The sequence below is a fragment of the Nicotiana attenuata genome, chromosome 5 (assembly GCF_001879085.1).
Source record: "Nicotiana attenuata strain UT chromosome 5, NIATTr2, whole genome shotgun sequence".
Taxonomy (NCBI): domain Eukaryota; kingdom Viridiplantae; phylum Streptophyta; class Magnoliopsida; order Solanales; family Solanaceae; genus Nicotiana; species Nicotiana attenuata.
Window position 1 is genome coordinate 49,138,256 of NC_031993.1, and position 15,268 is coordinate 49,153,523.

General features: G+C 37.6%; 1 protein-coding gene across 1 annotated transcript; it reads left to right on the forward strand.

Moving 5' to 3' along the window:
- On the forward strand, nucleotides 838–1,786 carry LOC109226200 (putative protein TPRXL). Its single transcript, XM_019390994.1, has 4 exons — nucleotides 838–1,337; nucleotides 1,416–1,441; nucleotides 1,524–1,534; nucleotides 1,664–1,786. Exons 1-4 carry the CDS (start codon nucleotides 838–840, stop codon nucleotides 1,784–1,786), a joined length of 660 nt encoding a protein of 219 aa, XP_019246539.1.

Here is a 15,268-nt window from a genome sequence, read left to right on the forward strand (position 1 = left end):
ATATATATATATATATATGCTAACTTATGAATTTTTAATACTATGTAGGTAAATAATCCAAATAATGGTGTAAATCTTTGAAAGATATATCTTGAGGACCTGGGCTTCAGGTCAAAACAATGTCTAAGTACGTAGTGAATGATTATAAGTCCCATACAGAGGATTGCTCTAAAAATAAAAATAGCAACAACAGCGGGGTGTGGGTTCAAGGTGGTGATGGCAACCAAGTTGGAGATATTGATTATTATGGTGTGGTCAAAGAAATATTACAACTACAATATACAGGTTGGCCATATAAGAAATTGATACTCTTTAGATGCAAGTGGTTTGACCCAAATCCAATAAGAGGTACAAGAGTACACCACCAATATAATATAATTGAGGTTAATCATACGAAGGAGTATGATCGCTATGATCCTTTCATAATTGCACATAACATTAGACAAGTGTATTATGCTTCTTATCCATTATGGCGGAATAAGTCCGATTGGTGGGTTGTAATAAAAACTAAGCCTATAGGTAGGTGAAACTCGAGAATGTGTTAGATGTTGCATATCAAAACGATATCTCCCATGTTCACCAAATAGTGGACGATCAGTTAGAAATGATTTGGAACATCCTGAACGCATATTGGAAGAAGTTGATATAAATGAAGTAACAATTATAGAAAATGAGGACGAAAAATCAACTGATGAAATTCAAACAAGTGAGGACGAGGAATTCTCTGACGAGGAACAATACGTCGACGAGGATTAAAAAGTTGGTTTTTTAAAAGCACTCTCATTTTATAACTAGTTTTTTATATATTTAAATCTAAATATATATTATATTATGCAGATGGAAGACAAGGGTCAAGTTAACAATGACCCTACTAGTTCTCGGGGTCGAGAAAAGGCTAGCAAGGCAAAGAGGAGGGTAGATAATAATACTTCCTCTTTTCTACCCTCTTTAGAGATGACTATGTCTTATCCTCCACCACACGGCTATACTGAGCTGCCACAACATCACAAGGCATACACCTTCATCCAGACACCAGGTCTTTTATCACAGGGCCATAGGACTATACTTCCGACATACAGTCCAGGTGCCTCACAGCCACGTGGATCGCAACCATCTACATCACAATCACATGGATCGCAGGCATCTGCATCACAGTTACGTGGATCGCATCCCTACATATCACAGCCACATGGATCGCATCCATCCATATCACAGTCACTTGGGTCGCAGCCATCAGTATCACAACCACATGGATCGCCTCTAGCTATGTCGCAGTCACAGGGATTGCAACCATCTTCATCATCGACTCCATCCATTTCAGGCCTTCGCCTGCAGAAGTAGCTTTGAGCCCCTACACCGTCTACACATGCTGAGGATGATGATTCAGAGGTAGTGCATTATGATCGCTATGGCAGGATCATCATAGTCCCTGAGGGTGACGGTAAGAGTTAGTTGTTATTTTTGCGTCTATTATTTTATAATATTTTTACTAATATATTCATGTTTTTTTTGTTAAATTGAAGGTTCAAGCCGGGTAAGCACACTACGAAGATAATCACCAATGCCATCAAAAAGCTTTATGATGGCCCTTATGCGACTAGGATTGATTTCCCATTCTCGCTAAAGGAGCAAATTTTCAATCAGTTTAACTTTTGAATTGTAGAGCAAGTGTGTATGGGAAGACCGCTATAGCGTGGAAGTGGCTGCAAATTTTTATCATAAAGCTCGCAAGAGATTGGCGGATTTTTTCTCGGATGCTAGAAAGAAGAACAAGAGGCCTGGCTAGTGTCTTGAGAATTTATGGAATAATTTGTTAAGGCAATGGCAAACCACGGATTTCTTAGAGAGGAGCGAAAAAGAAAAAAAAGCTCGCTCATCCGAGAAGGGAGGCTCCTTGCACACTGGGGGTGCTATCAGCCTGAGCAGAGACTGCATATGTAAGCTTTTAATTTTATTTAAGTGTTATAATTTACTTTAATAAGAATTTTTATATACTAATTTAATTTAAAATAATGTAGGGTAGCTAACAAAGTAACGTGGAGGAATTCATTCGTAGTCATCCATCTGGTGAATCGGGCAGCCAAGCCAACCTTCGGACGAGGATGCTGAAAGAACATGGTTGGAAGCTATTGGCGGTCCAAAATAGGGGAAGGTATACGGGCTTCCTACGAAAAAATCCCATCGCTATAGGTGTGGAATGCAAGGAATAAGGACTTCCTCGCAAGGCGAGAAACTTAATAGGGAGATCCTCTCGGCTATGCGGGAGACAGTGACAAAGCTTACATCCGAGCTAGAAGCGGCCAAGGAAAGAGAAAGGCTTAGAGATGCTCAATTCTTTGGTATGCAAGCTCAGATCAGAACTCTCCTATCTACTGGAGCTTTTTCGTTGCCCCGATCTCGTGAGTCATCGCCAGAGGCTCGACCTCCACGTGATCGTTCCTCCCGTCCTCCTCGTGATCGTTCCTCCGTCCTCCCCGTGATCGTTTTTCCCGTCCTCCACAAGACCGTTCTCTATGCCGTCTTGTAGATGAAAGTTCATCAGACGGTGATGATGATGTTGTAGAAAATACCCTTGACCAATACTTTGATATATTTTGAACTAGACTAATAGAACCAGTTTGAATTAGATTGAACAATTTTGAACTTGTTGCAATTAGTTTTTTCTTAGTTTTGGATTGTGATGTTTAATTGAACTTTAATTTGTTAGTTTTAAAGTATTAATAGGGTGTTTGGTTATTGTTGTCGTTGTTGTTGGGTTTTTGGTTGGATTTGTGGTGATTTGGTAGTTATTAGATTTGAGTTTGGGGGTATTGGTATGCTGTTTTTATTTGGCAGGTGGTGTAGCTACAAAAACAGGCATTTTCTGCCAAAATTAAACTCAAAAAACCGACCAACCTTGGTCGGTTACTAAAAAAAGTTTAATTGCACATTACCAACCAATGTTTGTTGGTTAATGTACAATGAATTTCCAGAATTCAACATTACCGACCAAGTTTGGTTGGTTTTCTGCCTGCCCAGTCCAGTTTGCCGACTAATTTTGGTCGGTATTTTTACATTTTAGTTATTTAAAATAAAATATATTTTCCAGTACAAACCAAAGTTGGTCGATTTTTTGAAATTTTAATAATTTATAAAAAATATATATTTTCCAATTCCGACCAAAGTTGGTCGGTAGGAAAAATTAATAAATTTAATACACTGACCAAGTTTGTTCGGTAAAATTAAATTAATAAAATAATATTCCGACCAATTTTTATCGGTAAGCCAATTACATTGTCAGATGGTCGTGTATTCCGACTAACTTTGGTTGGTATGCCCTTCCGACCTTACCGACCAGCTTTGATCGGTTTTTCTGGACGATTTTTTCCGGATTTCTAGTAGTGTGTCTCGCACATCAAAACAAGTAATTTGAATTAACAATAAATAAAAGTATATATGTCTTAACTTTGATTTAATAGTAAATGTGTGTTTTAAAAATATGTGTCTTGAGATTTATTGGCTTGGTATAAATGTCAAAGGCGGATAAATCTTTACCGAAAATAATATAGGTGCGTGAAAGCTTCATTAAAAGCTTCACATAATTAATGCAAATCCTTGTTGGAGGAGTACTGTATGATCGCTTCTGTTTTAACTTGCTCTGTTTTGTTTTCCCCTTCACCCTTTCTCCTTTATTGTCGTTTCATTTCCTTTACTTTCCTTTTGCAAACCTTGATTCTGCCCTAAAACAACTTCCAAATTAAAGGAGATATAAATTGTTATTTAATTAAGAAGTGTGCCTTCCATGACGTTTTTTGATTCGCTAGCTGGTCCACATACATTTATCAGAAGATAAACTAGAATATAATACTAAAAGTAGACTTTATTATTATATTATTGTAGTAAATAAATACTTTTGCAATTATTTTTTTAAAAAGAATTGTTACAACATTTCTATTTCGAGCTGCTTGATGGACATTGGAGGACCTGTTAGACACATGCATTCATACTTTATTAAGTGGCCCTCAAATTAAAGGGGTATGGACAAGATCCCACTACTATAGTGTTTGACCACTTTTTAATAGGTACTCATACAAGGACTGCTGACTGCCTGCAATTTAAGCTTTTTAATATTTTCCACTTTTCTAGATCAAATTTTCCTCACTTTTTGGGGGATGAATTTTGATAGGTAAAACTAAAAGCTCTATATTAAATCATTGAGTATTTTTTATTTTTTTTTTGGTTCCCAAATGCAAGTGTTAGAATATGGATTGTTTGGATGAAGATAAGCTTATGATTGGATGCCTTTCGAAGATGCAATATTGTAAAGCTTGATTGGTAGAAAATCTTCTGTTCTTTTGTTTGATTTTTGTAAAAATAGAGAGGAAAGGGAATAAACCAATTATTCTTGGAATCTCACAACTAGAGAGAACAAACTACCAAATTACCTTCAATGTCTCTTGCTTTCTTCAAAACCAAACTAGGGAAAAGAAAAATATCTCGTCTTGTGCTATAGTTTTTCCCTTAATTTACTAATGCTATTCCAGAAATAGCTTGCAAATCATTTACTACTTAATACTCACCTCTATATTGTCTAAATTTGTACAGTACAAATTTTGGTGGAGAAATATTAAAATGGCTACTGCTAGCTGCCTACTTTGAACCATTGTTCAAGGGCAAAAAATCCCCCCTCCAGAAAAGGTATTCAATATTGGTCATTATTCCCATTGAAATTGCTTTTTCAGTGGGCAATGAGAAGAAAAAAATTGTCAGCACACCTTCTAAAGAAATAATTAAATTAAATATTGGCGTGCTAGAGAGTACCATTTCCGTCTCAATTTATGTGACTGATCGACAAAATTTAACAAAAAAAAAAATTTTTAAAACTTGTGGCCTAAAATAAGTTATAAATATTTATGTGGTTATAAATCATCAGAAAAATTTAAGTTATATTATTTCTAAATACAAAAAATAATAATATATTTTTTTGAAAACACTAAAGAGAAAAGTATGACACCAAAATGGAAGGGAAGTGTATCCATTATGCAATTATTAAAATGATGAACATATAAAATTAAACAAAAAGATAAGGGACAGAGAGAGTCCGGAACCAAAATATGGTTCTTTTGGATTCAAAGAATCAAAATGTGTGGGGAAACAAATTGGGCACCATTTATACCTTAACGTACGTTTGTCCATTAAGGTATAGCGCCCTAATATAAGGCGCTATATATATAAAGCCCTAGGGTACCGCGCTATATATATATATATATATATATATATATATATATTATGTGGGCCCACCAATAATTTTTCGGCTTAACTGACATAACAATAATTCAACTGGGTATAACGCTCATATTTAAGGCGCTATACCTCAAATAATTGTACCCCCGGGACTGATTTTTGCCTTATATAAAGAGGTTAAGGATTTTGTAAAAATCCATTCATAAATATTTTCAAGTCTTCTAAAATATTTCTTCGTTAAATTATTTTGCATTTTGCCATAATGTCTGAAGAGCGAAGAATTAGGGTTCCATTATATTGGGAAGGGGGGAGGGGGGAGGTTGTGGTGGCGGATAACTCAGTAAGCTATAGTTTATCTTCACAATGTCATGTTAAGTTGCCACTTACAATGGAGTACGATAAATTGGCATCGTTGTTATATACAAAAATAAGTGTGAGCAAACGTTCGATGAATATTAAAGTAACAGAAAGATATCTGTATTCTGTCACTCTGCAAAGGGTTGCTTGTTCTGCTGAGTTTAACATCGAAGACGATGAAACTCTGAGAGATTTTTTGAGGACTCCGGATGAATACCGGAAATTTCTTGTGATAAAACTGTTGGAAATGTACGTCAAGGCTGAAACCGTCCGCAATAATGAGGTTGCACAAAGTAGGGATATCCCTCAAAAATCGGGTGGTTATTTTGGAGCAAATTTTAGCCGAAGAGGTTCCGGGTGAAAGAGTTTGGCATGATCTAAACTTATCTCCACGGGCGAATGAGGAGCAAGGAAATAATTTGTCTCCTAGTTCACATGATGCACAAGCCGAGTGGTAAACTTTAATTTTTCTTTGTATTACGATATTTATTTTTATGTATTGAATTTGTATTAACACTCATATATTCCACAGGGGGTACCGGCCAGATATAAATTTTACAAGTTTTGAACCAACGCCCACTTGGAATATGCCTAATTTTGGTGTTTTGGATCTTGGTGGTCCATCCGGGAGTAATCATCAATAGAATAATGTCCATCATGGGATATCAACACATTATGATTTGTAAGTGAAGTGATAAAGCTATATGTAAATTTTGGTTCAATTTGAGTAACTCATTATTTTATTGGTTGTGCAGTGAAAATGAGCAACTTGAAGGTCATGTCCTTACTCAATTGCCCGAAGATGACATACTTAATCGGAATCTGGTAGATCCACAGAGTCAGGAAGAGAATAGTGATTATGACAACAATGCCGATGAGTTTGGAGATGACACACCCTTCCCTGACGAGGGTGATGATGAGGAGGAAGAGAATGCTGAACCTCATTTGACAAGGGAGCATGCTCCACCTCCCGTTAGACCAAGAGTGTACGAGTTTCACGTGCCGTTTCATTCAAGGGAGATTCCCTACCTTGATCATTTTCTAAGTACGTCGGATATGGATGCCCTCACAAGGGATATTGACGAAATTCGGACAACAATATGGATGATCTAGAGCAACAGTGCTGTCAAAGGGCATGCTTTTTCCTGATAAAGCACGCCTAAGCAGGGCGGTGCAAATATACAGTGTAAAAGAGTGTCGTGAGACGTGGTTCATGAGTCATCTCCGGATATATATAAGGTTATTTACCTTAGATGATTTAGGGGTTGTAATTGGATGTTTCGTGTGGGGAAGACGAAAACAAATATGTGGGTTGTGGGTAAATACATTGGCACCCACAATTCTAAAATGGACACATTCAGTGGGAATCATTTTAACTTGAATGTTGACTTGATTTCTCTTGTCTTGATTCCGCACATTAAAGCGTCCATAAGGTACAAGATCAAAGAGTGTAAAATCTGTCCACCAGGAATATGGGAGTACCATTACAAAAAAAAAAGCATTTCTCGAGCGCAAACGTGCGTTTGAAATTGCTTATGGTAACTGGCATAAGTCCTTTGCATCTCTACCCAGGTACGTGGCCGCATTGCAACACTTTAACTCGGGAACTGTTGTTTCATGGAAGCTTGAGCGGAGTCCGGGAATACCAGAAGATATATTTAGATATGTGTTCTAGGCATTTGAACCCGTAACTGATGGTTTTGTGCATTGCCGGCCGGTAATATCCATAGACGGCACTCATGTCTATGAAAAGTATGATATTAAGTTGTTGATCGCCGTTGCAGTAGATGCTAATGGAAGTATATTTCCCCCAGCTTTTTCTATTTGTGCCAATGAAAGCCAAGAGACGTGGGCACACTATTTTTGAACCACTTGAAGGAGCACGTTGTCAAACAACATTTAGCTATTTGTCTAATATCTTAACGGGATGGTGGTATTTTATGTTCTGTACAGAATTTACGTGCATGGCAGGAATCGTATGCCTACCACCGTTACCGTGTGAGGCACCTGAAGGCCAATTCCAGAAGGCATATCCGAACAAGGATTTGCATGATTTAATGTGGATGGCTGCAACAGATCACCAAGAGTCTAAATTCAGGAGGCGCATGGAATTAATCAAGCAAGAAGACCAAGGAGCCTATCGTTGGTTGATGCGACATGAGCTTGACAAGTGGACTTTGCATGCGGATGATTGCGGAAGATGGAGAATTCTGACTACAAATGTGCCAAAGTCTTTCAACGGGTTATTGAAGTCTGCACGTGGATTGCCTGTCACTGCCATGGTGCGGATGTCATTCAAGAAGATGGCGGAGAGGTTTGTTGAAAGGGCTAGAGGTGCATCGTCATTGATGGAAAGGGGTGTTGAATTTATGCCAATACCAATGAAAAGATTTGAGAAATATAGGAGGCGAGCACATTGGTAGCACTCATATTTACAGTATTGCAACGAGTGAATATTTTTGAAGTTCGCACCGCTATCCATCAAAATCGGGGGAATAATGCATACACCATAAATGAAGACAGAAGTTTATGCTCTTGTGGTAAATGGTCCATCATTCACATGCCATGAAGTGCTTTCTGCATACAGGTTTTGCAGTAACCAGCTACGTTGATAAAGAATATAGTGTTGCTGCATACTTAAACACCTATAGTGGACAGTTGCAGCCAGTGGGTGCTGAGCATTATTGGTCGCTGGAACCATTTAAAATGGTGTGTAACAAGGAGTATTTGCATCAACGACAAGTGCAAAAAAGAACGCGTATATGGAACCAAATGAATGTTGGTGATACCGTTTATGCCCGTAAATGTGGAATATATTAGCAAACAGGACACGACCGTCATAAATATCCTTCAGTTGATTTGGGTATTCAGCTCCCGGTGGAAGTTCATCTAATGTGTCCATTTATCAAGGATAAGCGTAGTGTTTTTTCCCAGTAATTTGTTGTAATCAGTGTATATACATGTACATCTTGCAGAATGTATGAAATAAAATTATATTTCCCATCCCTCCCGGCTACACTATCAGGATCATCCTCATCATGTCACCTCTTTATCGAAGGATGCGCTGCAGCATGATCGTCAGTAAGGCTGGCAGGCTCGGTAGAAGGGGTCGTCGTACACAATAATAAGATACTTTAGTATATGAAATATATATAAGTAATGTACGTGTTAGCTAAAAAAATTTAAATTGTCTTACCATGGTCTCGACGGGCTCCTAAATATAATCATCCGTCTCAGGCATGTCAGTATCGCACAAAGTGGCCTCTGTGACGGGCGAGGATGATGCCTTAAAAAAATACTTTAGATATTTATGACTAATCAATGACATAAAAGCAAACATAAATAATAGTGATAAAAACTAACCAAATCGTGTCAAAGATCCTCAGCATCCCTCGGTGATGAGCCATAACTCAGTAGGAGCCCACTATCCACATCTCGTGCCAGACGATCATCAGTAACCGTCGATGGCTTTGGAGGACTAGGAAAATACCGATCCCACTCCTGTCGCGCAATGGTCGTGCCCGTGATCAACAATGGAGCTGACGGGGTCACCTGCAAAGTCCTTGGAGTAAGTTGCAGGCTGAATGACGGCGTATCACTAGGAGCATGGTCTGGCTCGGGGTGGTCACCCGGCTGATCAACTCCAACATCCTCAACAGGTGCCTCAACGCCCCCTTACTGGGGACCACCTCCTTACCGTCCCCCAGTGGGACACCCCTACCTCTCTAGGCATGCCTGCCACGTTGACTACGTTCAGGCTCCATTGCTGGCCCACGATGGTACTGCTCTGGGGCCACATAATCAGCCTCGTATCCTAAGCCCTCATCATCTCGGGATCGCCTCAATGTTCGGGAAGCCAGATGTGTAACCTGCCCGCCATACTCTACAAAGCGGCCGCTCCAGCTATATCTGCAGTCCCAACTGGTAGAACAGATGTAGGCCGATAGCCTGCAAAACATGTAAAATATTAATTACGGAACCCTAGGTTAACGGTATAAGTAAGTATACCAAATAACATACCAGTGCCTAATGCCTCCCGGTGTATAGAACGTACCGACCGACAGCGTGATAAACGGGATTGTCGATGAAAAGTCGGGTAACTCTGCGGTAGCAGCCCATATACTTATGCTCACCATCCGTACGCTCAGGTGGAGGTGGTGGCGGAATCAGGTCATGCCGCTGGTCTCAAATCTCGATATGCGCCTCTAGCCAAGCCATATATGTCCGGTCAACCCTGGAACAATCATCCTGCTGGTAATGTTTCCTAAGCCAAGCGTGCGGAGTAGGTACAAGCTATGGTCGACCAAATTGGCGAAGGACTCGCTCGGTGGCATGGTGCTCGACAATATTGAGACACATCAACACGACGGATGAGCTCCACATAAGTTGGTCGGTCGAGCAATAATCAGGCAAACCAGCTATTAGCTCGTCGCTGTATGGCCTCCAAATGAACTATTAAGTAAAAACAGGAATCGTGGGAACACGCAACACATATAAAACCAGGCCCAGTAAACTTAAGTATACATTTACCTGCGCGCCCTCTAGAAAATCCAACAATTCCCTGCAATAGGGGAGATTATGTAGAGCCTCAAACTCGCTTCCATAGCCTCGCCTATCAACCCAACTCCTAGCTAAAGGGAGAAACGGTGGAGGTGGCACACCCGGAGCGATTGGTGGTAGAGGTGGCTGCAACTGCAGGAACCGCTCCCAGGCCTAAACCTAATATACAATTTGGACGTAAAATTTAAGGTATATTTTTACTATGTTATAATCCTGCAATAATTTACTATGTTTTTACCTGCAGCAACGGCAAAAATTCGACAATGTCGCGCTGGGTGCCCATGCTTGCCCGGCACATATGCCTGTACAAGTAACCAAGGACAGCTGCACCCTAGCTGTAACCAGGTAAATCATCTAGCCGCTCAAGATGATGAAGAAATCTCAAACTGACTAGGTTTCCCGAAGTGTTCGGGAACAATACTCCTCCAACCATAAGTAGCATCAACAATCTCGTGTACCGGTTAATATGAAGATCCGGTGTATCATCCGTAATGTCCGCATGCATCACCTCCAGATGCAGCCGGACGGGCGTCAACTGCAGACGACTAGCCCCAACCAATGCAGCATCCTCCGCTGGCTGGAAACCGGTGAGCCGCTGCAACATCTCCAGGTACTGCACTCCCGTATAATATCTGAGAGCATGTGGTAAAGCTACAGATGACTATCAACCGGCAGCCCATACAGAACCTCCACGTCCTGAAGCGTGATAGTAGCCTCGCCAATGGGTAAATGAAATGTATGTGTCTCCGGTCGCCACCGCTCTATCAAAGCCGTTATCAACGACCAATCCAGCTACAACCGGCCGATCTCAATAATCCTATAGAAACTCGTAACCTGAAGGCGTCTAACGATACGGGGATGGAGATGGTGGGCCCTAAGAAAGTCCCACATATCGTCTACTCGTCTAGCACGGGACGTCTGGGCCAATAACTGCCCCTCCCATATGTACGAAGACATATGTTCGGCCTGTAGCAACAGTAGCTCTAGCGAGGCAGGTCCGGGATGCACAGGCGGAACCTCCATGACGACTACTGTAAATTGAATAATATTAATTAAAGTATTTTTCTTTTTCATTGCTTAACAACTTTAAATATATTGTAATATCTTTAATATTAAAATTTATTCAATATTTTTACTATATTGTTAATTAGGTTAATATATTTTCTATATTATATGTTAGTTTATTATTTTATATGTTTATTTGTTACTCGCCTAATTTTGACTATAATAAAATTAAATAATTAAGTTTCATAACTATATACGACTTAATTATTATATATTCATATAACAATACTTTGTTTGAGTCCAAATAAACCACATTTTGGTTCCGGACTCGATATTCGAGGCCCAGTAGCACCAAGGAATCCAATGTTCTTCTGTTCATGATGAGAAAATTTCTCCAATTTATCACTCAACAGGTCTGTTATTTTAGATGTTATTTTCTTATTTTATATGTTTGTTTGTTACTCACCTATTTTTGACTATAATAAAATTAAATTTTAACTACTGATTTAATTATTAAATATTCATATAACAATACTTAGTTTGACAAATATTGTTGTTTTCTCATGTTATTTTCTTACGTTTGTTGACTAGAATTCGAGAGAGTTTGTGTTTGAACAATCAACTTTTTTCAGATATTTTTGGGTTTAACAGATAATTAAATGATTAATTTCAATAACTACAAAGATACTACGCTAAAGGGCACTACATTTTACTACGCTAAAGGGCACTACATTACAAATACGAGCACTACATTAGGGCATGATATCATTACAGGGAACTAAAGTCACATATTCATATATGTACAACAATAACATCTAAATAAGATTAATTATTCCTAAAATAATAATTTATCTATTTTACTAGTCTTTTAGCAAAATAATCTAAACCGGATATAAATAGCAAATTAATTTAATCACAAAACAATCACAAAAAAACATATACCGCCGTAAAAAGTAACTAATCAACATTTTTTAACAACTAATAATAATTTTTCTATTTTACTAATTTTTTTAGCACACTAATAATATAAGCCGGATAAAAAACAACAAATTAATTATATCGCAAAACAATCCCGAAATAACATAGAACACAGTAAAAACAACTAATAGGCATTTTTTATACATGAGTTTTAACCAAAAATAAGTCGGAATACCTCGATTTAAAGTTTTTGGAAAGTTGAAGATTTGGAGCCGAAACAAGCAACCCACTACGAGATAACGCCTTAGATACGATGTATAACCGAAAATCTACACTTTTTGTGAAATGGTGGACTCCACTCGAGTATTTTTTTGTTAAAAATGGGGGGAGTGGGGGAGCGGGGGCAAAGGGTTCTGTTTTGGTGGGGGAAGGAGAAGGCCCGTTTATTTATGTAGGTATAGCGCCTTACATAAAGGCGTTATACTACAGCACCTTATGTTAGGACGCTATACCTTCCTGCCCATTTTGAGTTCAAATATAATGCCCTATCATACCGTGCTATACTTTAACGGACAAACGACCGTTAAGGTATAGCGCGGTATACTAGGACATTTCATATATCATGGTGCCCAATTTTTTTCTCACGCATTTTTGTTCTTTGAGTGAAAAAGAACTAGGTTCCGGACTCGAATTAGAGAGGGGGGATAATATATTTAACAACTTGCATGATTTTTACTAAAACTGACAAGTTTAATTCGTCATTGCAATTACCATGCATCCAATAGTTTGCTCTCGATCTTGGAATAACAAGTTAGCTAGCTAGCACAATTAGAAGTGTCAGTTCTCTAGGAACTTGAAACACCAGATATTTTCTTGGAAGGACAAATTCAATTATGAAAAAATAATGCTATAATACAGGCACACAAAATAAAAAGAGATAAAAATCCAAGAACCTTGTTGGCTTTGTTCCATATACCAAGAATATTACCTAAAAATCCAAAGCACATCACTTATTTAGGCTCTGATCTGTGCCTACCTTTTTTTAATGCATAACTTGCTGTCCTACACATAAATTTCAATTTTCAACCAAAAACATAATACCGATTGATTTTAATTGGTTTTAACCTCGAGAAGCTTATCAGAAATGGTGCCTTCATCTCAAAGCTTTCTCTTTTACTTAGCTGTATTCAGATAAACAGAGGATCAGATACAAGGGAAAGATTAAACAAAAACCAAATAAGATTAGAATTGAAAACGAAACCTATATCTCTAACATCCAATATTCTTATCCTACGTACAAAAAGGGATGGTCCTTATTTTATTCCAAAAAAGAATGGACACGTTTGCTGACGCTGTTTTGAAAGTTAGTAGGATCAAAGCTCAAAGATGTAGATTCCATATAAACTGCCAAAAAGAAGCTTTGTAATTGGTACAAATATTGAAAAAGAACCACCCCCCTATAAAAAAGAACATAAATGGCCAAAAAAGATTTTGCTTAGCTAGGATTAGGGTTAGGTTTTTAGGGTTAGTCCATATTTGTTATATAGTCCCAATGAGTTTTCCTTTTTAAACATGTAAAGGGCATACGATTGGTGATTATTTTCACTGTGTAGTTGCTTTGTGCAGCAATAATAATATAATATCATATTTAAAGGGCAAGGACATGGGGGGGCGGAGTTAGGAGAGAGAAGGGTGTTCACCTAAACTTCCTTACGAAAAAATTATACTGTATATGTAAGGTAAATTGTTCTAGTTCATGTATTATTAATATTCATATATTCTCATTCCATATTATATCTCGCGCGTAATTAATAATCCGTAAATTTTTGCATAATTTATGCGAGTTACATTTATGAGATAAAGAAAGGTAACAATCAAGTGTTCTAAAATATTTTCTTTAGATAGCGATGAGATTCAAGCATAGGACCTTTGTCGTCCGTCCTATTACTATGTTGAAGTGAATGACCATCTCATCTAAAAAAGTTAAGTTGTTAAATAGAGTGTACTTTTAATTACCTAATTATATTATATCTCAACAGTTCGAATAATGTAATTAATTAGATAGCCCGGGGCGGATATAGCATGCGGCAAGCGGTGTCACGTGATACCGCTTCATCTGAATTTTTATTAAGTATCTATATAAATAGTATACAAAATGAAAGTATTGGTATAAATATAAAAAATTACACCGCTTTTCATTATAGTGATTATTCATTTATTTTTTTATTTTTTTTTGACATTGCTTATCAAAAATCCTGCGTGTACGCCCTGAAACATGTTAACACGTCAATTAACAAAATTATGCTAAAAAGAAAGAAGAACCCTAAAGTTAATATTTTCTATCAATCTTTTGGGGGAGTGGGAAATGGGAAAGGGGGGTTGAACATAGGCTCTCTAGACTCTAATAATAGATAGGCTAGTTATCCATTTGTAGTCGTGAATGCCAGTGGGGAATCACAGACCAAGAGCTTGTGTTGGAGAGTTGTGCTATAAAAGATAGTGGACAGAACCATATGCTCACTTTTCCATAGCCTCTGGTCTCATTTTTTTCACTAGATTTTTTATTTGTGCAACTGATCAACCATCTGCTCATGTGTCTTAATCCTATTTGCCACATGAAATATGCCACTTACATGATTCAAAACAATTAATTTAATCTTTTTCTATGATCTCTACTTATTCTTTAAGAAATAAATGAGGGAAAATGGAGCAATAAAATCCAATATAATGACGGAGAAGGTATAACAATTACTAAGACACTTCTACACAAGTGAATTTGAATAATAGTGTCATATTTTAGAGATTTCATCATTTTTCTATAATATTTATGTTCTTTCTATTCTGTAAGTTATTTATTTTCTCTCAAAATTTTATATAAAATATATAGAAATGATGCATAAATTCGAAATTTTTTGCATAAATAATCTGGCAATCAACTGTTTGTTGACTTTAGTACTAACATTAGCAATAAATAAAACTAGGATTGTCAAGGCACTAATGAGATACTTATTTTTATTGGCACCTATCCAAAAACTTTACGTTCTAAAAAATTACAAAACGTACATGATTATAAAGAATTAATCAACAAAAACGGTGTGTTGATTCTCTTCACTCTACTTTTTTTAGCTCTACTTTTATATGCACAATTGAGTCAACTCTGGAATCAGTTCATTCATTTATCACCCCACAATCAATTTTTAGCTAG

Excerpts from the sequence above, each read along its gene's own strand:
- LOC109226200 (XM_019390994.1), top strand. The coding sequence starts at position 838 with ATGGAAGACAAGGGTCAAGTTAACAATGACCCTACTAGTTCTCGGGGT. Across the intron at positions 1,338-1,415 it reads TCAGGCCTTCGCCTGCAGAA|GATCATCATAGTCCCTGAGG; the intron begins GTAGCTTTGAGC and ends TCGCTATGGCAG.